The sequence below is a fragment of the Mya arenaria genome, chromosome 12 (assembly GCF_026914265.1).
Source record: "Mya arenaria isolate MELC-2E11 chromosome 12, ASM2691426v1".
Classification (NCBI taxonomy): Eukaryota; Metazoa; Mollusca; class Bivalvia; order Myida; family Myidae; genus Mya; species Mya arenaria.
The window spans coordinates 10,100,338-10,126,411 of NC_069133.1; the positions used below are offsets into that span (position 1 = coordinate 10,100,338).

Sequence of the window (26,074 nt, forward strand, 5' to 3'; positions counted from 1 at the left end):
AGGGGACCCGATCTACACCAGGGTACCCTTCCAATAACGATAGTAGTCGCTAAGAGAACTTAGCGATTCAAATTTTCGATATTTCTATTTGCGAAAATAAAGCTATATAGCATTAGCCAAAATATAAACAGCATTTATCATAAGGCTAATTTCAATTTTGAATCTAAACACTCTCAAATAAATAAATATGACACAAATAATGAATTGTTTTTTTAGTAAAGCTTAGCTTGATCCTGTTATAACACTAATGAAGTTTCGAGAAATCGTGTCATGGGTACAACATTGAATCGTTGCCAACTGTACGTTCCTACATGATCTAAATAATAGACGTAAATGAATATAATTGATAAAAATTAGATGGTTATCAAAAAAGCCGTGCAAAACATAAGGTTAATATTTTCACCAAGAAACTAAAAGAATAAGGCACCAGAATGTTGATTCTTAATGCTCAAGTCAAACTTTTGCCATCGCTAGTTCATAAGCAGTTGAAATCACAAACCATTAAACTATTGTTGTTGTTTTTAGTTTTCAGTAGCCTAACGTTTATTTGTTACTAACGTTTCATGACGTGTATCCAATGAAAAATGAGTTAGAGAGTATATTTATATCCTGTTTAAAACGATGTGAATCTGTTTTACTACGCATGAAAAACGTTTACCTTACATGAGTGAAATCAACTGTTCTGATTGTGAATGCCGGGAATGAAGAATTTTGGAATTTTAATCGTTCTCTTGGTAACAACTTGTATTTCTTTCATTTCATGTGTTCAATCAGTATCTCAAACTATATTTGACAATATGTTCTTGTTTGAATAATTGAAAAGCCCGATCAATCAAATAAGTATACGTTTCTCTACATTATAAACAATGACACTGCATTATAAAATAACATTTTGACTTTTTCATATTGTTATTCTTGTTTGTTTCTTGTTGTGCACTACAATGACGATTACATCAATAATGAATGGAGGTAAAGGGGTGACAACATTTTAGTCTTTATTTGTTTTAATTTTACAAAAACAAAATTAGTAACGTTAGTAAAACGCCCCCTCTCTCAGCCTAGACCGATTTAGTGTAGGAAACTTTATATGGTTATTCTGATTTTCAGGTAGTCGGTGAGGAGACTCGGTGTGGAGTTCCCAATGGCTCCTATGGACGTAACAGGTAATGTATACGTCTCTATTTGGTTGTTGATCTTCGTTCAATTCAACTCGAGTACAAAGTTAAACTTTTTACATTTCGGCTATGCAATGTGGAATTTGATAAGAACGAACATGTTAACAGAGATTTTCATCTTCGAATCGGACGCATTTTGCTTCCAGGAAAACAAACAGTGACGTCAAAGAGCACGAGGTAGGGCCATACTGGTACTTTCTAAAGAAGTTTCATTCACTCTTTCTTTAGATATGAACGTCCAGTGATACCGTGCAGCAGCTCGAGCGAGTGCCCCGACAATTCGTGCTGTATGAACGCGGACGGACAGCTAGTCAATGGGGAGGGACAGGAATTATGGGGCGGCCTGGGGCCAGGATTGGGTGCGTATTTATATTATGTTAATCTTAAAAATAATCAGTCCGAAATCCTAAATGGCACAGAAATCATACATTATTATATTTCGAAAGAAAACAGAAAACGAATTAAAAAACGAGAATTTTAAAAAGTTGGAAAATATGGCTTCGATATATGAGCCAAATCTGATACCATGGCTAGTGTGATACTGTATAAAAGTCAGATCAGCAGATATCTTGGCTAGTTTGGTCCCCTATATATGCCCAATCTGTAGAATTCTGGGCTTGTTTTATCCCATATATATATGTATATACCAAATCTGCAAATACTTTGGCTAGTTTGATCCTATATATATATGCCAGATCTGTAGGTAACTTGGCTAGTTTGATCGCAAATCTTAGTTAAAACTGCAACTATATTGGCTAGTTTGATTCCTGATATGAGTCAGTTCGGCAGGGTAGTTTGATTCGATATATAGGTCCTATTTGTAGATACCCCGGCTAGGTTGATCCGATATATGTATTTATCGGATCAATCTAACCGGGGTATCTGCAAAAACGACCTATATATTCGATATAATTATTTACTATATGCCTTTAAAGTTCCTTTTCCATATCCAACAGTGAAAATACAGCACGCCGTATTGAAAAAACCGTATCACCAGTCCATAATGTCGTTTTCTGATTCCGTATCATGCGAGTACCGTCTGTAGTCTCGAAACTACTTTCGTGTTGATAATTTAATCCCATATATATCCCATATCTGCACCCTCCTTGGCCTGTTTGATCCCATATATATCCATGATCTGCAGATATCTTGGCTAGTTTGATCCCATATATATCCCAGATCTGCAGATACCTTGGCTAGTTTGATAATATATATATCCCAGATCTGAAGATACCTTGGCTAGTTTGATCCGATATATATTCCAGATCTGCAGATATCTTGGCTATATTGATCCCATATATATCCCAGATCTGCAGATACCTTGGCTAGTTTGATCCGATATATATTCCATATCTGCAGATATCTTGGCTAGTTTGATCCCATATATATCCCAGATCTGCAGATATCTTGGCTAGTTTGATCCCATATATATTCCAGATCTGCAGATACCTTGGCTAGTTTGATCCGATATATCCCAGATCTGCAGATACCTTGGCTAGTTTGATCCGATATATATTCCAGATCTACAGATACCTTGGCTAGTTTGATCATATATATTCCAGATCTGCAGATACCTTGGCTAGTTTGATCAGATATATTTCAGATCTGCAGATACCTTGGCTAGTTTGATCCCATATATATTCCAGATCTGCAGATACCTTGGCTAGTTTTTATCCCATATATAGACCAGATCTTCAGATACCTTAGCTAGTTTGATCTCATATATATTCCACATCTGCAGATACCTTAGCTAGTTTAATCCCATATATAGGCCAGATATGCAGATACCTTAGCTAGTTTGATCCCATTTATAGGCCATATCTCCAGATACCTTGGCTAGTTTGATCCCATTTATAGGCCATATCTGCAGATACCTTAGCTAGTTTTATCCCATTTATAGGCCATATCTGCAGATACCTTAGCTAGTTTGATCCCATTTAAAGGCTACAACTGCAGATACCTTGGTTAGTTTGATCCCATATATATTCCAGATCTGCAGATACCTTAGCTAGTTTGATCCCATATATAGGCTACATCCGCAGATACCTTTAGTTAGTTTGATTCCATTTATAGGTCAGATCTGCAGATACCTTAGCTAGTTTGATCCCATTTATAGGCCAGATCTGCAGATACCTTAGCTAGTTTGATCCCATTTATAGGCCAGATCTGCAGATACCTTAGCTAGTTTGATCCCATTTATAGGCCAGATCTGCAGATACCTTAGCTAGTTTGATCCCATTTAAAGGCTACAACTGCAGATACCTTGGTTAGTTTGATCCCATATATATTCCAGATCTGCAGATACCTTAGCTAGTTTGATCCCATATATAGGCTACATCCGCAGATACCTTTAGTTAGTTTGATTCCATTTATAGGTCAGATCTGCAGATACCTTAGCTAGTTTGATCCCATTTATAGGCCAGATTTGCAGAATGCTTGGTTAGTTTGATCCAATATATAGGCCAGATCTGCAGATACCTTAGCTAATTTGATCCCATATATATATCCCAGATCTGCAGATACCTTAGCTAGTTTAATCCAATATATATCCCAGATCTGCAGATACCTTAGCTAGTTTGATCCCATATTTATCCCAGATCTGCAGATACTTAAGCTAGTTTGATCCCATTGATAGGCCAGATCTGCAGATACCTTAGCTAGTTTAATCCTATATATAGGCAAAATCGTCAGATACCTAGGCTTGTTTGATCCCATATATAGGCAAAATCGGCAGATACCTTGGGTAGTTTGATCCCATATAAAGGCAAAATCGGCAGATACCTTGGCTAGTTTGATCCCTTATATAGACAAAATCGGCAGATACCTTGGCTATTTTGATGCCATATAAAGGCCAAATCGGCAGATACCTTGGCTAGTTTGATGACATATAAAGGCCAAATCGGCAGATACCTAGGCTTGTTTAATCCCATATATAGGCAGATTCGGCAGATACCTTGGCTAGTTTGATGACATATAGAGGCCAAATCGGCAGATACCTAGGCTTGTTTGATCCCATATATAGGCAGATTCGGCAGATACCTTGGCTAGTTTGATGACATATAAAGGCCAAATCGGCAGATACCTTGGCTAGTTTGATGCCATATATAGGCCAAATCGGCAGATACCTTGGCTGGTTTGATCCCATATAAAGGCCAAATCGGCAGATACCTTGGCTAGTTTAATCCTATATATAGGCAAAATCGGCAGATACCTTGGCTAGTTTGATCCCATATATAGGCAAAATCGGCAGATACCTACGCTAGTTTGATTCCATATATAGGCAAAATCGGCAGATACCTTGGCTAGTTTGATCCTATATATAGGCAAAATCGGCAGATAGCTAGGCTAGTTTGATCCCATATAAAGGCAAAATCGGCAGATACCTTGGCTGGTTTGATGCCATATATAGGCCAAATCGGCAGATACCTTGGCTAGTTTGATCCCATATATAGGCCATATCAGCAGATACCTTAGTTAGTTTGATCCCATATATAGGCCAAATCGGCAGATACCTTGTCTAGTTTGATGATATATTTAGGCCAAATCGGCAGATACCTAGGCTTGTTTGATCCCATATATAGGCCAAATCGGCAGATACCTTGTCTAGTTTGATCCCATATATAGGCCAAATCGGCAGATACTTTAGTTAGTTTGATCCCATATATAGGCCAAATCGGCAGATACCTGGCTAGTTTGATCCCATTTATAGGCCAAATCGGCAGATACCTGGCTAGTTTGATCCCATATATAGGCCAAATCGGCAGATACCTAGGCTTGTTTGATCCCATATATAGGCCAAAATCGGCAGATACCTTGTCTAGTTTGATCCCATATATAGGCCAAATCGGCAGATACCTGGCTAGTTTGATCCCATTTATAGGCCAAATCGGCAGATACCTTGGCTAGTTTGATCCTATATATAGGCCAAATCGGCAGAAACCTTGGCTAGTTTGATCCTATATATAGGCCAAATCGGCAGATACCTTGGCTAGTTTGATCCCATATAAAGGCCAAATCGGCAGATACCTGGCTAGTTTGATCCCATTTATAGGCCAAATCGGCAGATACCTTGGCTAGTTTGATCCCATATAAAGGCCAAATCGGCAGATACCTTGGCTAGTTTGATCCCATATATAGGCCAAATCGGCAGATACCTGGCTAGTTTGATCCCATTTATAGGCCAAATCGGCAGATACCTTGGCTGGTTTGATCCCATATATAGGCCAAATCGGCAGATACCTTGGCTGGTTTGATCCCATATAAAGGCCAAATCGGCAGATACCTTGGCTAGTTTGATCCGATATAAATGCCAGATCTGCAGATACCTGGACTTGTTTGATCACATATATATTTCAGATCTGCAGTAATATTGGCTAGTTTGATTTCATTAACATCCCAGATCTGCAGATACCTAGGCTAGATTGATCTCATATATAGGCCAGATCTAGAGATACCTTTGCTTGTTTGATCCCATAAATAGGCCAGATCTGCAGATACCTTAGCTAGAATGACCCATATATAGGTCAGATCTAAAGATACCTTGGTTAGTTTGATCCCATATATATGTGCCGGATATGCAGATTCCTTGGCTTTTTTGATCACATATACTAGTAACTTATAAAGACAGTCTACGTATTTATTGAATGGCCCTCGTACTTTCAGAGAACGGGACGTGCAGTAGGGCAGTTAGCGGGCCGGGGGCTGTGTGCACACAACGGTGTGGATGTCAGGTTACACATTTTATAGACGTTGAACATGTTACCATGGTGATGGAATGGTATAACCGTAAACAAGTAAAGTAACCTGATTGCACGACCTTTTGCCAACCAAAACTTACTATAACACGTATAGACGAGATCGCACCTGGATCACTAAATACGAAATACGATCGAACGAATTAATTAGAAGATATAAAGTAAAATCGTGTTGGTTAAGAAGGAACGGAGCAAGAGGAGTGGGCGCAACGAGCAAGATCTATTTTACCAGTAAGATTTGACATCTGCAAACAGACTAAGACTGTAGGCTACATTTTCATTAGTCATCGTATTCGGCACACAACCCCGATCATGCTGCATTCACGCATCTGAACATTGCCGCCTGTTGGCTTATGTTCCATTGCTGAAGTAGTTTAACATCATTTAAGAGTTGGAAGCACTTTATTTACTGGTCCTTCCTTATTAAATTTTTCAGTTTAGAAATGATTTTGATTGAAAATGTTCATGCAATGCTCGATTTGTCTGCAGTACACGAAATGTTCGTTCATCTCCATGTATATGAAATTACAAAACAGAATCTATTATTTTTCCAGTTTGCTACAATGCATTATTTTTTTCGATGTAAATGCAGTTGAACACCGCTATTCCGAACACCGTTTATCCGAAATTATCGCTGTTTCGAAATTTCTTTTCGGTCCCGATTTTACTCATTCTTTGAGTAACTCACTCTTTATTTTCACTCATTTTCTGAAAATTGTTAATTCGAAATATCGCTATTTCGAAATATTTTTTAGGTCCCTACGATTTCGGATTAATGGTGTTCAACAGTAAAAACAAACACCATGGTAACTTTTTGCTCATGTATAGCACAAAACAAAATTTCAAGTGCTGAAATGAACAAACAAATCAACCTCTTTTGGAATAAATATAAATAAAACAATATACAAACGATAAGTATAATGTGCTTTAAAATCAGTAAATGTGTTTTTATAATTGCATTTAATCGACTCTAGTAGTCCAGTTCATCGCACACTATACACCTGCGTTTTCCACAATATATATAAAGAACAGTATTTCGTGATATTAGATAAATATTTAAATGTATGCGAGTGTTCCAACTGCAGGTTACACCTGTTACCGAACCATAACAGGAGCCTGCTGCCCACCAACGACATGCTGGGAGGCAGAGGCGGCCCGGATTGACAGAGAATACTGGGAAAATTGCTTTAAAGACCCGAACTGCCAACTTCCGCCATCCGCGAACCCCGGTGGTCAAGGGATTGGCGGTCTGAAGTGAACATGGGAGAGAACTGAATTTCTTTTAGCGATATAGAAGCAAAGAAATCAATAATAAAACTATAAGTTAACACTGTTACATTTGTTCAAGAACACCAGTAATTACGATACTTGATATATATGAATGACGTGTTTAGTATAGTCATAGGCTTGTTAAATACAACAGAGTTACCGTTCATTGATTGGAGAAAATGCTCTTATGATTATTATTATTATTATATTATTATACCAGATTTGTTGAGCGCCCTTTTCATAAAAAAATGCGTTCAATGGCGCTTTACAATCAAACATGTGACATATCGCAGATATGTGGAAATCACAAAAATGACATATTTTAACATATTAAACCAATTCAAGTGAAACTCATATGTTGTAAAAACACACACACAAGTGTCTTAAAATGCTATATGCAATAAAATAAGCATAAAAAAGTAAAATAAGAATAAGAAATCAACAACATGAAACCAAATATATATATATATAAAGTTACTGTAGTTCTGTATCGTAAAAATAAGTAGGGATAAAAACAGTCACAGTTGTTATCTATACGTTGTAGGAAGTTTTGAAAAGTTGTGTTTTGATAGCTCTTTTGAATGAATTAAGTGATGATTCTTTTCTAAGAGTGTCCGGGAGAGAATTCCATAGTTTTGCGGCAGCAACTTTAAAACTCCTATCACCGTAAGGGACCAGTCGACATTTTTGTGGCACAAGGGTGGTTGCTGCACTTGCTGATCTCAGGTTTCTAGTTGGCACGTAAACCTTTACTAAGTCGCTAATGTAAACCGGCGACTGACCATGCAAGGTCTTGAACGTTTGAATGATAATTTTATATTTCATTCTATCTTGTATTTGAAGCCAGTAAAGATCTTTAAGGATTGGTGTTATGTGTTCAAAACGGATTGTTTTCGTAATGATACGTGCAGCTGTGTTTTGAACAGTTTGCAGTTTGTTCGTTGTTGATTTCGGCACGCCATACAAGAGAGCATTGCAATAATCTAACCGTGATGTCACAAGCGAGTTTATGAGAGTCTTTGTGGCATCAGCGGTCAAATATGGCCGAATGTTACCAATCTGTCGTATCTGACCATAGCATGTTCGAGTCACCGAATAAACATGCTGGTCCATGTGCATATTCGAATCAAGCGTAACACCAAGGTTTCGAACAGTTTTTGATGGTTTTATGCTCGAATCGCCAATTTCCAGTTCTAGATTTTCAACAAGTTTGGAGTGTTTTTGACTTGAAAAAAGAATTAATTCAGTTTTGTCTGTATTCAATTTTAACATGTTTGAATTCATCCATGATATGATTTCTTTTAGGCATTATTCAACTCGCGTGATTGTGACTACCTTTGATGCTTGGTCAGTTGGTTTAAACGAAAGATAGAGTTGGGAGTCATCTGCATACACATGGTGGTTTAGACGATGTTTTTTACAGATAGACCCGACCGGCTTAGGGCCCAGTACCGATCCTTGAGGAACACTGAATTTCATAAGGACCGGTTCAGAGAGTTTGCCGTCGATGCATACCGTTTGGTAGCGGTCTGTTAGGTATGAGGCGACCCATTGACGAGGTTTATCTACAAATCCAAAGTCAGATTCGAGTCTTTGAAGAAGGGTGTTATGGTCAATGGTGTCAAATGCAGCCGACAGGTCCAGCATCACGAGTACTGTAACATCACCTGTGTCTAATGATTCAAGAATGTCGTTTTGAACTTTTACCTATGCCGTTTCAGTTGAATGAAATTTCCTGTATGCTGACTGGTTTGTTTCATGTAATTGATTGTTTGTCAAATGTTCCTCAATTCTTCTGTTTACCACTTTTTCGAGGATTTTTGAGAGATATGGCAAATTTAATACTGGTCTGTAGTTCTTGAGTATGTTTTTGTCAAGACTAGGCTTTTTTAACAATGGCCTTATTCGTGATGCTTTAAATGATTTTGGCACGATTGAACTTTGTAGCGAGCTGATAACCATTTTTCAGCAAAATTGGTAGAAGTTCGTTTATACACGATTTCAAGAGCCATGTAGGAAGAGGGTCTAGTTCACAAGACTTGTTAGCTGACTGTTGAACAAGCTTTTTCACCTCCTCCTCTGTTGCTGGAATGAAATTATCCATTCGCGCAATATCACGTACTTCTGTGCGTCGATCTTCTGGTACTGAATCACTCTGATGCTGAGATGAAATGTTCGTTCTGATTGTTTCTATTTTATCTATAAAGAAATCGCTGAACTCCTGTGCTAGAACTTCTGGTTTCTTACCCGGTGGAAGTACAACTTCGCTTGGGCCATTCAATAAATGTTTTGTTAATTTGAACAAACTTATTGGTCCCGTTCACTTGATTCTACTTTCTCTGAGTAATAATCAATTCTTGCCTTTTTCAACATTTTGTTAACGATTGCGCATTAGTTCCTATACATTAAATGTTCAACGTTGAGTCTTGAAATCTGCCATTTACGTTCTAGCTTACGCTTCACATGTTTGGCACCGTGAAGCTCCTCCGTGTACCAGGGACAAGATGGTCTCAATGTAATGGTTTTTAAACACAATGGCGCGTGATTGTCTATTAAAGCTGAAAGTTCACTATTGTATGATGAGACAAGAGTGCCTGCATCTGACGTGCTGTTAATGTTGATGATGTTATGTTAGTCTACATATATATGTAAAAGAAAAGTTGCTAAAAGTTGGTTTAAATAATATGCGATATTTTCAAGCAAATGTCGTGTTTTGAACGCATATTTTCTCAGCTGTAAAATGTATTGCTCCCTGCAACTTTGCCAATTCGATGCAATACTATCGTAACGTTCTATGCGAGCGTTGGCCAATATTCGTTAAGATAACGAGGATAACGAAGACACGAAAAGGCTGAAGTTTCTACCTTCGGAGTTTTTATTTATGACACATGCATAATATATGAATCATACTCGTTGGCTCTTCTTGATTTGGATTGGAATTACTCTAATACGCTACAGTACAAACTAATGGTCTAGGATGAATAAAAAGAATACAAAGACGAAATGTGAGCCTGCAGGCAGGATACTATGTCAACACAGGACTGCCATATTTCTGATCTGCTAATTATGCTGTATCCCTGTCTTCTGTCTGACCCCATTTGGCGTGTGTATGTAAGCTTATTTATACCCGCACGTGGGCCGGTTAATCCGGCGAGTGCTCCGATATGACTGTTAGTTATTTTATGTTTATTGAGCATATTGTACAGACAGAATGTTATTCTTGTTAGAGCTACCCTGGTTCTTTTACGTTCAACAGAGTATAACGCTGTCACGGGACCCCCTTTAACATCCCTCCCTGAAGACGATAATTATTATTTTAGTGATGCGGCGGGGAATCGAACCTACGACCCATGGATGACAGTCAAAAGTGTTACCACTAGGCCACGGATCCGCCACAAATGGCACAGAACCGCTTGATATATTTTACTTGGTCCAGAAGTACCACGTGATCAAAAACCAGCCACTGACTACTTGCCCGGAGAGCGCTCATCCAAAGAAAGGAGGACCGCCCGGGCGCCCACAGATCAACCGATCACCGCCCACTGATTAATGGATGACCCCTCGGCACCAGCCAATCAAAGGCTGACCGTTCGGAAATTCCAAGGGAGCGTTGCTGGCAAACTATGACAGATTGGACTACGAACAAATATAAGCAAGTAAATAATGAAGTTGCTCTTTATGGATGCGAGAATACATCGAATATGAGCATGAAGTAAAGGTATGTTTATATTGTTACAATATAGTTGTTAAGAGCTGGAGTAAGATCAGAGAGGTATGATGAGGTTAGTCCATTTTTCCCCTTGTAGAAGAGCAGAAGTCTATGTTGGCGCCTTCTTTCAGTCTTAGAAAACCAGTTTAGTTATGTGAGAAGTCGTTCAATATTACAAAGTTTTCTGGCTCCTGTGATTATTCTTGCAGCTTCGTTCTGGACGGATTTTATGTCATTCTTGAGGTCATTGGAGCAGTTATCCTATGTAACAACACTGTATTTAGGAAGCGTGAAAGCCTGGTAATTGATATGTGCATGCGTTCCAGACTTTGGCGAGATAAATCAAATTTAAAAGATCCGATTCGATGACAGCATTTGGTTACTGAAAATGGTACATGTGATGTCCATTTGACGTAGTCCAGTAGGGTAAGACCAAGGTGTTTGTGTGTTTTGACTTGACTCACTGGTACTTAATCCATAACAATTTTTAGATGTGCTTGCCTATTGCATCGACTCTCTTTTTGCATAATTAAAAGATACCATTCAAGACATAGACCATTGTAGACATTTTGACAAATCGCTTTTAAGAACGGAGCTAGCTTCGATTGGATCGTCCACTATTATATATAAACTGGTGCCATCAGCAAAGAGGTGAATATTGACTTAGATATCGTCGACAATATCGTTAATGTAGACTAGAAAAAGGAAGGAGCCAAGAACGGAGCCCTGTGGTACGCCAGCGTTGAAAGGTTTACAGCTCGTAAAAGAATTTGAAATAACAACTCGTTGCTTACGATCCGAAAGGTAGGAGAAACACCAGTTAAGAATAGTACCCTAAATACCAATAGAAGAAAAACACGATGCCATACTCTGCCAAACGCTTTGGCTATATCACAAAATACAACGCGAACTTCTTTTCCTTTGCCCAGTGCTCTACAGATGTCGTCGTAAAGATACGTAAAATGGTTCACAGTATAATCCCCTTTTGATAAAGCCATATTTTTTTAATAAGTTTCATGAGAGTTTTGTTTCAAACCAGGTAGTTGTACATATATTTGTTGAACACGGCATTCCATGAGTTTTCTGACAGCTTTGGAGTGAAATTGGACGATAGTTGGACGAATTTGATAGATCTGACTGTTTAATGATTGGTGCAACATTTTTAAGTTTCCAAGAGGGAGGAAACAGTAAACTTTGAAGTAGTATGTCGTAAAAGCGAGGAAGTTGTGCAGCTTGTACATGTGCACCTTCTTTAAGTAGACTCGGCCTCCGTTTAAATATGCTTTTGGCTTCGGCACTGTTGAATAGACTTATCACGTATCCTAAAAGAGGTTGAATCAAACATACAAGGACATTAAGAACATTGTACAGTGGGGGAGGTGTTAGTTGCCTTCTTTGCATTTTCATATCAACAACACATAATGGGTTGATAATAGTGTTTAAAAATCGGACTCCATTTGCTATCGATAATCGAATCGAATTGGATCAAGCATTTCGATTTACTATCGGACAATAATCGAAAGTTCATGATATCAGTAAGCAATACATTCTTTATACATAGTATCATCATGATCATTTAAATGGTTTAACCTGAGATCAGTACGTGTGATGCTATAGTCATGCCATTTGCAACAGTAAGTAAATTTCCATAACCTTTTTCTGTCTTTTATAACTCAACGAAACAACATAACAACACAACAAATACTAATAATTGCACATTAATTGCGAATTGATGCATACCCCATCAAGAAAGTTATATTAGCGTATTATCCATGTAAATGCATATTAAATATTTGTGAACTAGCTTAACATTCAATAAACTGTTATATTGAACATTACATTAGAAAATCTTAATTTCATAAAACTTTCACAAAAAAAGTTAATTAATCAATTACAAACGATTTAAAAAGAAAATGCATCGAGCCGGGATCACCGGTAAGACCGGACCCATTACACCATAGAGACAGGTTATTGAAGAAGATTTTATGAAATATATAAACAATTAAATACAAGTTGTAATTTTGGGAGAGTTCTTACGCAAAAGTGTTTACATGCACCACATTTGTGTAAGAGAGTGACTTGCCATGTACAAATGACTTCAACGAGAATTTATGCACCAGTCAATTGTAATTTGTAACAACGCCCCCCCCCCCCCCCCCTCAGGTCCGGGGGTATACCGGGGATAGCCGGGCCGTGTTTTTACTTTCCAGGTGGCACCGCAGTGATGGTTTACTGCGGTGGTTTTGTCTTCACACCAAATTTAACGGGAAATTGGCCTTATCTAGGGTCCCTTGGGTACGGGGGCATTTGGCGGGGGTTTTACCAGCAGATTGTCCCCGCAGGGCTTGGCTGGACCGAAAGTCAAAGTCCCCGCTATTTCCCGGACCTGGGGGGCCGTGGTTACAAATGACTGGTGCATTACCGGAAACAAAAATTGACATTTAATCGACATTTACCACAACAAAAAATACGTAGTTACCGGAAGGAGCATTAGCGACATCGATTTTGGACAACCACTATCGATAGTCGTCGACATAGCATTGTCAGCGACGATTAATCGATTCTACTCGATTATCGTTTTATCACTAGTTGATAACCTCATAAAAGTATGATTAGGAATAACTACTTTCTTTTATATATTAATTATAGTAATACAGTATATATATACATAAATGTTTGAGAGATTTCATGTCACAGGCAGGTATTGGTACTGGACATTGCATTCCACAGGTAAGTGTTGAAAGTTCCTTTGACTGGTTCAGTAAAGACATAGTTATTACATTGTGTGTATACCACGTGATAAATTACGTTATATATGCTACGTCGTAGGCAATATTTTGCTTAAAATGAAGACTTAAATCAAAGATTCAGTATATTATTACTTTCTGCCCAGTCAGTTACTCTTTTATTTAATATTCCGGTAAAAATCTTTGCAAAACAGCTTACTAATGTAATCCCGCGGTAAATACTAGGGTTATCGAGTCGTTCTTTTTGTATACAGGAACAATAATACCTTTAGACCACTTCAATGGAAAGTGACCCGAATTAAGAATAGCATTAAATAAATCAACTAGATTTGACGACAGAACATCGACTGCCTCGATAAAATACTCATTTAATAATTGGTCATTACCAAATGCTTTACCCCTCTGGAGTGATTTAACTACATTTTTATTTCTTCAGAAGTAATAGGATTATCTAGTTCCTCGAACCTACAATTAATATTTTCAAAATCATGGTTATTGCTAAAAAAGCTTGCTTCATGGTTTTCAGCTGAAGGTATATCGTTTTGCAATGCTGAAAAGTGATTCTAGAAATCATCCATAGAAACATTGTTATTTGAATTAGGTTTATTCTTTTTAAATATTTTCCAAACATCACGTGGCTTAGAATGCCTCAACCTTTCAATTTCCTTAATTTTACTGTTTTCGTAGACTCTGCGTTTACGCTTAACTAAGCGCTTGTAGGCTATTTTATATTCAATCATAATTGATCTGTTATAATCATTCTTATCACAATTATAGACATATAAGGCATTTTGAAACAACAATTTGGCCTCTCGGCACGCTTGGTCGAACCACTCGGACTTTTTAAAATGACTATTTCGTGGACGATTTGAGGTATCAACACGGCTATTTATACGAAATAATGGGTCGACAACGCCCTTTATTAAACATGTAAAATCATGGACACTATTTTCAATACTTTCGGAACTGTGTAGATCACGTTATTAAAGTCAGTCAGCTTACCAAATAACCCCCGGTGAAAATCATTTTTAAGTGCGTCATTCAAATGAACTCTTAATCGCTCGGATGGAGGCTCTACAAAACATACATCACTATTTGTTTTGATAACAAATGACAGTGAGCAATGATCAGACCACTCACTAAACTCTTCGACCTTAAGTGTGTTAATACAATGAAAATCTTCATCTTTCAATAGCAGATAATCTATTACGCTAGAGCCCACGTGACTCATGAACGTGAATGACTCAGTCAGTAGTATGACCTATTCTACCGTTGGCTATTCGCAAAGAACTTGATTTACAAACGTTAATCAATTTTAGACCGTACTGATTATTAACCTCGTCATCAGTAAATCTAGGCGATGTCAAATCGGATATATAGTCTTCATGGTCAATGAAATTAATAGAATTATCGCACACTATATAATCGCGTTTATTTCCTACTCGGGCATTCATATCCCCTGTTATTAAAACTTTTCCCTGAGACTGGAAATTATCAATATCTTTCTGTAAAATATCAAAAAGATCGACATCGACAGTATTATAAGCAGGAGAATTTTCGGGCCAAATATACAGTCCCGCTAAAAATTATCAGATTCTAACTTAAAACATAGTTTATCAAGTTTCGACCACAAAATAGTATCATGTCTATTTAGAACAACAGATGCACCTTTATGAATTGAATTTCTAATATATAATACAATTCCGCCACTACAGCGTTTGACACGCCTATGTTGAAATTTCTAAACAAATTTAAACATTTATATCCTTCGACATCATAATTGGAATCAAAGTTACCCCATGATTCATACAAAAATATATATCATATTTAAACAGCTTATTTAAAAAGTCTTGGGGCCGAATTCAGAACAACCACTCTCACTCACACTCAATGAGTTAATCCTCTGTAATCACATAATGGTCGAGGTATTTTCGAGTGAAAAGTATATCCGTATTCACAGGTGTGAGTGAGACTCAAGTGTTTGCGTGAGTGGGACATTTGTGAGTGCTCGGCTAGGTCACTTGAACAGCCCTCGAGGATTGGTTGTGAATACGAATTGAATGAGTGTGAGTGATAAATGTACATGACAAGTAGAAAAGGTGAAATATATCAGATTTTGGAACTAACAAGGGTTATCCTCGTTCCAAGATTCGAGACCGGGATAATCCATTGAAGTACGTGTGCATCAAAAACGTTGCCTTCTACAAAAATCAATTTTTCAAAAAGATGCGCCAAACGTTATTTGTTTTGTTTCTTGAACGCCAAGCAAACTTGATGGTTGAGTTTCATCGATGGCTGCAAGAACATGCAGCTAAATGCACGCGAAGTAAGCAGCCTAGCGGCATGAAAGTAGCGGCCTAGCGGCATGAACTTGACGAACTAGCGGCCTAAATTTGTTCTCTGTTTCAGTTGTTGTTAAGTTATTGTTCATGCGTTTAATTGGGAAATACATTCGTACATAATCATAGCGGTCTTAAATTGTTTTTCGCATCAAAGCATGTTTATATGAGTTTTCCTCTAAAACAATGCTAAAATAATGTTTTTGTATGTAAAATTCATAACGCTGGAGCGATTTATTTCTTCAAAGAGTCGATCAAGCATTCCAGCGGCCTAGTGGCGTGTAGTTAGCGGCCTAGTGGCCAAAAATTCCCAAAACCACAATCCAGCAGCCCCCAAAAGGGGGAAATGCTGATATTCGCTAAAGGATGTGGATATATGAATATAACATTTAATTTATCATTGTTTTGGAAAATAACTCATATAAAATGTTTTAAAATAGGCAACAGTTTTAGACCGCTATGCACTCGAAGCAGTCAGGCCGCCTGGCTGCTATCTATACGCCGATAGGCCGGTTGACTTTATGTACACGGTTTAACGCAATGATCATGTTCATTTCAGAGCGTGGTCGGAGAATTGATTTGTATTTTCCAGCCTATATTCAGTTGGACCATTATTATTATTATTATTATTATTATTATTATTATTATTATTATTATTATTATGGTCATCTTCATCCCCTACATTTCATAAGTTGTTTTTCACTCCGAGGTGTAATTTCCCCATAAGAGGTAGATTCATTCGCTAATTTTATCCATGTGCTATTTTTAATAAAGTGTTTTCAACTTTCATATTATTTCCAAACGTCAAAGACCGCTTTATGCAGACTACAAAAGCAAGATTATATACCAGTACATATTTAAATTATGTGATACAATGGAAAACGGCTACATAATTAAAACAACAACAACAACAAAAAACATGCATTTAAAGTTTTTAAACGCATTTTGCAACAGTTATTTACAAGAGTTTTTTTCTTTACCAAATGTTTTAAAATGTTAAGTTTCAGAATAACAATAATTGTCATTTGTTTGTCGCCATATTTACCAGTAAGGTACTCAAATCGCAAATAAACATATGTTTGCTGTAAACATCACTTTAGTCAAACAGATAATCCGCTATGTTATCGAGGCGTGTGAATACGAACAGATCACTTGAGTGTCACTCCCCTTATTTCACTCAAGTCGTTGAGTGTCCCTTACGGGAATGTGGTTGGAGTATGAGTGAGAGTGGATGTTCTGAATTCGGCCCTTGGTCCAAAAGTTTATCCCGTGTAAGTCCATTAATGTTCCATGACAGGACATTTACCCCAGCCTCCTGAACCGCTACTCGGTTCCGTTCCTGTTATGGTCGTCACTTCCGTTGCTCCTCGCTTCGTGTCCCCCTCGTTCCCCACGCCCATTACTCCCGATGTTCCGGTCGCCGAGTCCCGTTTCGACGCGCCCCTGGTTAGCGTCCCCGTTGACATCGCGTCCCGCTCCGACGCTCCCACTGCGGACGTTTACAGGTTTACCTTTTTAAATAATAATCGGTAAACATAGCTTCAATTGAATCAGACAACAGTTTTGCATAGTGAGCTGTATAAAAAACTGTTGTCTGTATCATGTAAAATTTGCTTTTTTTAAAGTAAGGAAGGAAAAATAAACCTTAAACTCATAATTATTCGTTGAATAGTCTATCCAGGGGCGTAGCTAGGCCTAAAAAAGGCCCGATGGCTCTAGGTGGGTTTGGGGGCATGCGCCCCAGATTTTTTTTTTTTAATTTAAAAGCAAAATGGTGCAATCTGGGGAAAACAAAACAAACGGCTCATACATGTTATATGCACATTACACACACCTAATTAAATTTGCAGTGATTATAATAAAATCAAATAATTCACCCTGCACGTAGTTCAAATAAACTCTATTTCGGGTTTTGGCGGCAACAAAGCTTTCTACAACCGCGTCGCCATCTATGTCTATATCTCGGTGGATGTGCATGAGTCCCAGGCTAGACAGCCTATTTGGAGACATTGTGTTCCTTAGATAGTTTTGATGCGCTGAAGACTACTGAACGATCCATCGCATGTCGCGGTTGTAGCGGGGATGTTGGCTAACGTATGCGGTAAATATACAAGCTCTACACATTGTTGTTGTTTTTAATTTTCATTAGCCTAACGTTCAATTTTTACTAACGTTTCATGACGTGTATCCATTGAAAAATGAGTAAGTAAATATATATCCTGTTTAAATTGATGTGAATCTGTTTTACCACGCATGAAAAAACGTTTACGATTGTGAATGCCGGGAATGAAGAGTTTTGGAATTTTAATCGCTCTCCTGGTAACAACTTGTATTTCTATATTTTATTGTGTTAAATCAGTATCTTAAACTATTTTTGACAATATGTTCTTGTTTGAATAATTGAAATGGTCGATCAAACAAACAATTATACGTTTCTCAACATTATAAACAATGACACTGCATTATAAAATAAAATTTTGCTACTGTTAAATCCAACTTGTTCATATTGTTATTCTTGTTTGTTTCTTGTTTCTTGTTGTGCACTACAATGACGATTACATCAATAATGAATGGAGATAAAGGGGATGACAATATTTTAGTCCTTTTTGTTTTAATTTTATCAAAACAAATTTAGTGACAATAGTAAAATGCTCTCTCTCTCTCTCTCTCTCTCTCTCTCTCTCTCTCTCTCTCTCTCTCTCTCGTACGGATAAACATATATATTTTTGTACCGGGCATAGACTGGTTTAATATTCTAAACTGTATACGGTCAGTCTGTTTTTTAGGTAGTTGTTGAAGAGACACGGGGTGGGGTTTCGAAGATCCGGTATCCCCATGGGTCCTACGGACGTCGCAGGTAATGTATACGTATCTTTTTGCATGCTGATCAATTCGTGTACATTTTTTATAACAATTTGATTAAACGCTCTGTAGAGTGATTTGATAAGAAAGAACATTTTCATCTTCGATTCGGACGCAATCTCGGGAAAACAATCAGTGACGCCAAAGAACACGAGGTAGGGCCATACCGATACTTTCTGATAAAGTCTCATTCTCTTTTCTCTCTAGATATGGACGTCCAGTGATACCGTGCACCAGCTCGAGTGAGTGCCGCGACAATATGTGCTGTAGGAACGCAGATGGACGGCTGGTCAACGGGGAGGGACAAGGTGGGAGGGTCAGGCATCCGGATTGGGTGCGTACTTATATTATGTATATCTTATAAATAATCAGTCCGAAATCCTAAATGGCACATACATCATACATTATTATATTTCGAAAGAAAAAAGAAAACGAATTAAAAAAACGATAATTTCAAAAAGTTTGAAAATATTGGTTCGATATATCAGCCAGATCTGATCCCTTGGTTAGTGTGATACTGTATACAAGCCAGATCAGCAGATATCTTGGCTAGTTTTATCCCATATATATTTCAGATCTGCAGATACCTTAGCTAGTTTGATCCCATATATAGGCGAGATCTGCATATATCTTAGCTAGTTTGATCCCATATAAAGGCGAGATCTGCAGATACCTAGGCTAGTTTAATCCGCTATATATTTGTCAGATCTACAGATACCTAGGCGTATTTGATCCCATACACATGCCATACCTGCAGACATCTAGGCTAGTTTGAACTGATACATATATATGCCAGATCTGCAGATACCTTGACTAGTTTGATCCAATATATATCACATATCTGCAGATACCTTGGCTGGTTGACCCGATATATATCCAAGATCTGTAGATACCTTGGCTTTTTGATCCGATCTATATATCCCAGATCTGCAGATACCCTGGCTAGTTTGATCCGATATATATCCCAGATCTGCAGATACCTTGGCTAGTTTGATCCGATATATATCCCAGATCTGCAGATACCCTGGCTAGTTTGATCCGATATATATATCCCAGATCTGCAGATACCCTGGCTAGTTTGATCCGATATATATCCCAGATCTGCAGATACCTTGGCTAGTTTGATCCGATATATATCCCAGATCTGCAGATACCTTGACTAGTTTGATCCAATATATATCACATATCTGCAGATACCTTGACTAGTTTGATCCAATATATATCACATATCTGCAGATACCTTGGCTGGTTGACCCGATATATATCCAAGATCTGTAGATACCTTGGCTTTTTGATCCGATATATATATCCCAGATCTGCAGATACCCTGGCTAGTTTGATCCGATATATATCCCAGATCTGCAGATACCTTGGCTAGTTTGATCCGATATATATCCCAGATCTGCAGATACCTTGGCTAGTTTGATCCGATATATATCCCAGATCTGCAGATACCTTGGCTAGTTTGATCCGATATATATCCCAGATCTGCAGATACCCTGGCTAGTTTGATCCGATATATATCCCAGATCTGCAGATACCTTGGCTAGTTTGATCCGATATATATCCCAGATCTGCAGATACCTTGGCTAGTTTGATCCGATATATATCCAAGATCTGTAGATACCTTGGCTTTTTGATCCGATATATATATCCCAGATCTACAGATTCCTTGACTAGTTTGATCCGATATACATCCCAGATCTGCAGATACCTTGACTAGTTTGATCCAATATATATATCACTTATCTGCAGATACCTTGGCTGGTTGACCCGATATATATCCAAGATCTGTAGATACCTTGGCTTTTTGATCCGATATATATATCCCAGATCTGCAGATACCTTGGAATACTGTATATAATGAAAATAATACATTAACGATATCAATGCTGTTTTGTTTGTGATATACATGAGCGAATAGTTTCCATGATGTTTGTTTTTATTTACATCGAAAAAAATAATATAAAGTAGCAAACTGTAAAAATGATAGCAACTACTGTTTTGTCATGTCATAAACATGAGTAACGATTGTCAAACATATTGACCCTCAAAAATGAGTTGGATAAACATTTCGTATACTGCTGTCTAGTCGAACATTGCATGAACATTTTCAATCAAAATCATTTTTTAAACAGACAAAAATAAATAAGGATGGACGAGTAGGTAAAGCGCTTCCAACTCTAAAATGCTGTTAAACTGCTTCAACAATTCAACATAAGCCAACAGGCGCCAATGCGTTAATGCAACAGGGTATTGTTGTGTACCGAATACGGTGGGCAATGACAATGTATCTACATTCTTAGTCTGTTAGCAGATGTCAAATCTTACTGGTAAAATAGATCATGCTCGTTGCGCCCACTACTCTTGCTCCGTCCCTTCTTAACCAACACGATTTTACTTTATATCGTATTTTATCGTATTATGTGATCCAAGTTCGACTCCGTTTTTGCCTGGTATAATAAGGATTTGATGTCATGAGGTCGTAAAATAAGGTTACATAACTTTTTTACGGTTATACCATCCCATTACCAATTAACAAGTTCAACGTCTATAAGATGTGTAACCTTTTTGACATCCACACCGTTCTGTGCACACAGCTCCCGGTCCGCTCACCGCCCTACTGCACGTCCCGTTCTCTGAAAGATCAGTACGAAGGTCATTCAAATTATGAATACTATCTTAATAAGTTAATGATGTATAAAATATTGTGATTATATGTTTCCCTTTAATAATACAGTGAAACCAAATAGACATTATTCATTGACATGTTGGTATGTATGTTAAAACAAACGGCTAAGAGGAAGCTCATTGTAAAGAGTGGTTGTATTTAAATGGTATAGTGATTTAACATATTTGATAAACATGCGTAGAATGCTATTAAAATTTGTTTTTCATATCGTAACTTGGTGAATGAACTGAAAATACTCCTGAAAAAAACAATACTAAACTATTGATTGTAGGCGTATTTTATTTGTATAATTATTAAATGGAACATTGCCCACATGTATCGTGCCTAACACACTAGATATCGAAAACATAGCCAAGGATATGTATATCATATACCAAACCAGGTATCTGCAGATCTGGGATATATATCGGGTCAAATAGCAAAGGTATCTGCAGATCTTGGATATGTATCGGATCAACTAGCCCAGGTATCTGCAGATCTTGGATATATATTGGATCAACTAACCAAGGTATCTGCAGATCTGGGATATATATCGGATCAACTAGCCAAGGTATCTGCAGATCTGGGATATATATATGATCAACTAGCCAAGGTATCTGCAGATCTGGGATATATAGGATCAACTAGCCAAGGTATCTGCAGATCTGGGATATATCGGATCAACTAGCCAAGGTATCTGCAGATCTGGGATATATATCGGATCAAACTAGCCAAGGTATCTGTAGATCTGTGATATATCAGATCAACTAGCCAAGGTATCTGCAGATCTGGGATATATATCGGATCAAACTAGCCAAGGTATCTGCAGATCTGGGATATATCGGATCAACTAACCAAGGTATCTGCAGATCTGGGATATATATCGGATCAACTAGCCAAGGTATCTGCAGATCTGGGATATATATCGGATCAACTAGCCAAGGTATCTGCAGGTCTGGGATATATATCGGATCAAACTAGCCAAGGTATCTGCAGATCTGGGATATATATCGGATCAAAAAGCCAAGGTATCTACAGATCTGGGATATATTTCGGATCAAAAAGCCAAGGTATCTGCAGATCTGGGATGTATATCGGATCAAAAAGCCAAGGTATCTGCAGATCTGGGATATAAATCGGATCAAACTAGCCAAGGTATCTGCAGATCTGGGATATATATCGGATCAAAAAGCCAAGGTATCTGCAGATCTGGGATATATATCGGATCAACTAGCCAAGGTATCTGCAGATCTGGGATATATATCGGATCAAAAAGCCAAGGTATCTGCAGATCTGGGATATATATCGGATCAACTAGCCAAGGTATCTGCAGATCTGGGATATATATAGGATCAACTAGCCAAGGTAACTGCAGATCTGGGATATATCGGATCAACTAGCCAAGGTATCTGCAGATCTGGGATATATCGGATCAACTAGCCAAGGTATCTGCAGATCTGGGATATATATCGGATCAACTAGCCAAGGTATCTGCAGATCTGGGATGTATATCGGATCAAAAAGCCAAGGTATCTGCAGATCTTGGATATATATCGGGTCAACTAGCCAAGGTATCTGCAGATCTTGGATATATATCGGGTCAACTAGCCAAGGTATCTGCAGATCTGGGATATATATCGGGTCAACTAGCCAAGGTATCTGCAGATCTGGGATATATATCGGGTCAATTAGCCAAGGTATCTGCAGATCTGGGATATATATCGGGTCAACTAGCCAAGGTATCTGCAGATCTGGGATATATATCGGGTCAACTAGCCAAGGTATCTGCAGATCTGGGATATATATCGGATCAACTAGCCAAGGTATCTGCAGATCTGGGATATATATCGGGTCAACTAGCCAAGGTATCTGCAGATCTGGGATATATATCGGGTCAACTAGCCAAGGTATCTGCAGATCTGGGATATATATCGGGTCAACTAGCCAAGGTATCTGCAGATCTTGGATATATATCGGGTCAACTAGCCAAGGTATCTGCAGATCTGGGATATGTATCGGATCAACTAGCCAGGGTATCTGCAGATCTGGGATATATATCGGATCAAACTAGCCAAGGTATCTGCAGATCTGGGATATATATATCGGATCAAAAAGCCAAGGTATCTACAGATCTTGGATATATATCGGGTCAACCAGCCAAGGTATCTGCAGATATGTGATATATATTGGATCAAACTAGTCAAGGTATCTGAAGATCTGGGATATATATCGGATCAAACTAGTCAAGGTATCTGTAGATCTGGGATATATATATCGGATCAAAAAGCCAAGGTATCTACAGATCTTGGATATATATCGGATCAAACTAGCCAAGGTATCTGCAGATCTGGGATATATATCGGATCAAACTAGCCAAGGTATCTGCAGATCTGGGATATATATCGGATCAAACTACCCAGGGTATCTGCAGATCTGGGATATATATCGGATCAAACTAGCCAAGGTATCTGCAGATCTGGGATATATATCGGATCAAACTAGCCAAGGTATCTGCAGATCTGGGATATATATCGGATCAAACTAGCCAAGGTATCTGCAGATCTGGGATATATATCGGATCAAACTAGCCAGGGTATCTGCAGATCTGGGATATATATATCGGATCAAAAAGCCAAGGTATCTACAGATCTTGGATATATATCGGGTCAACCAGCCAAGGTATCTGCAGATATGTGATATATATTGGATCAAACTAGTCAAGGTATCTGCAGATATGTGATATATATTGGATCAAACTAGTCAAGGTATCTGCAGATCTGGGATATATATCGGATCAAACTAGCCAAGGTATCTGCAGATCTGGGATATATATCGGATCAAACTAGCCAGGGTATCTGCAGATCTGGGATATATATATCGGATCAAACTAGCCAGGGTATCTGCAGATCTGGGATATATATCGGATCAAACTAGCCAAGGTATCTGCAGATCTGGGATATATATCGGATCAAACTAGCCAGGGTATCTGCAGATCTGGGATATATATATCGGATCAAAAAGCCAAGGTATCTACAGATCTTGGATATATATCGGGTCAACCAGCCAAGGTATCTGCAGATATGTGATATATATTGGATCAAACTAGTCAAGGTATCTGCAGATCTGGCATATATATATATATCAGTTCAAACTAGCCTAGATGTCTGCAGGTATGGCATGTGTATGGGATCAAACACGCCTAGGTATCTGTAGATCTGACAAATATATAGCGGATTAAACTAGCCTAGGTATCTGCAGATCTCGCCTTTATATGGGATCAAACTAGCTAAGATATATGCAGATCTCGCCTATATATGGGATCAAACTAGCTAAGGTATCTGCAGATCTGAAATATATATGGGATAAAACTAGCCAAGATATCTGCTGATCTGGCTTGTATACAGTATCACACTAACCAAGGTATCAGATCTGGCTGATATATCGAACCAATATTTTCAAACTTTTTGAAATTATCGTTTTTTTAATTCGTTTTCTTTTTTCTTTCGAAATATAATAATGTATGATGTATATGCCATTTAGGATTTCGGACTGATTATTTTTAAGATATACATAATATAAGTACGCACCCAATCCGGATGCCTGACCCTCCCACCTTGTCCCTCCCCGTTGACCAGCCGTCCATCTGCGTTCCTACAGCACATATTGTCGCGGCACTCACTCGAGCTGGTGCACGGTATCACTGGACGTCCATATCTAGAGAGAAAAGAGAATGAGACTTTATCAGAAAGTATCGGTATGGCCCTACCTCGTGTTCTTTGGCGTCACTGATTGTTTTCCCGAGATTGCGTCCGAATCGAAGATGAAAATGTTCTTTCTTATCAAATCACTCTACAGAGCGTTTAATCAAATTGTTATAAAAAATTTACACGAATTGATCAGCATGCAAAATATACGTATACATTACCTGCGACGTCCGTAGGACCCATGGGGATACCGGATCTTCGAAACCCCACCCCGTGTCTCTTCAACAACTACCTAAAAAACAGACTGACCGTATACAGTTTAGAATATTAAACCAGTCTATGCCCGGTACAAAAATATATATGTTTATCCGTACGAGAGAGAGAGAGAGAGAGAGAGAGAGAGAGAGAGAGAGAGAGAGAGAGAGAGAGAGAGCATTTTACTATTGTCACTAAATTTGTTTTGATAAAATTAAAACAAAAAGGACTAAAATATTGTCATCCCCTTTACCTCCATTCATTATTGATGTAATCGTCATTGTAGTGCACAACAAGAAACAAGAAACAAACAAGAATAACAATATGAACAAGTTGGATTTAACAGTAGCAAAATTTTATTTTATAATGCAGTGTCATTGTTTATAATGTTGAGAAACGTATAATTGTTTGTTTGATCGACCATTTCAATTATTCAAACAAGAACATATTGTCAAAAATAGTTTAAGATACTGATTTAACACAATAAAATATAGAAATACAAGTTGTTACCAGGAGAGCGATTAAAATTCCAAAACTCTTCATTCCCGGCATTCACAATCGTAAACGTTTTTTCATGCGTGGTAAAACA

At 38.0% G+C, this 26,074-nt stretch overlaps 1 protein-coding gene across 1 annotated transcript in view; it reads left to right on the forward strand.

Annotated features, from left to right (window-relative positions):
* Positions 1–231: 231 nt before the first annotated feature.
* The window catches only part of LOC128210432 (uncharacterized), a 58,401-nt gene continuing 32,558 nt past the window's right edge, over positions 232–26,074 (forward strand). The window contains exons 1-4 of the mRNA XM_052914782.1: positions 232–734; positions 1,108–1,163; positions 1,404–1,534; positions 5,838–5,905. Coding sequence (XP_052770742.1) covers positions 693–734; positions 1,108–1,163; positions 1,404–1,534; positions 5,838–5,905 — 297 coding nt within the window. The 5' untranslated portion in view covers positions 232–692. The remainder of the gene's footprint in view (positions 735–1,107; positions 1,164–1,403; positions 1,535–5,837; positions 5,906–26,074) is intronic.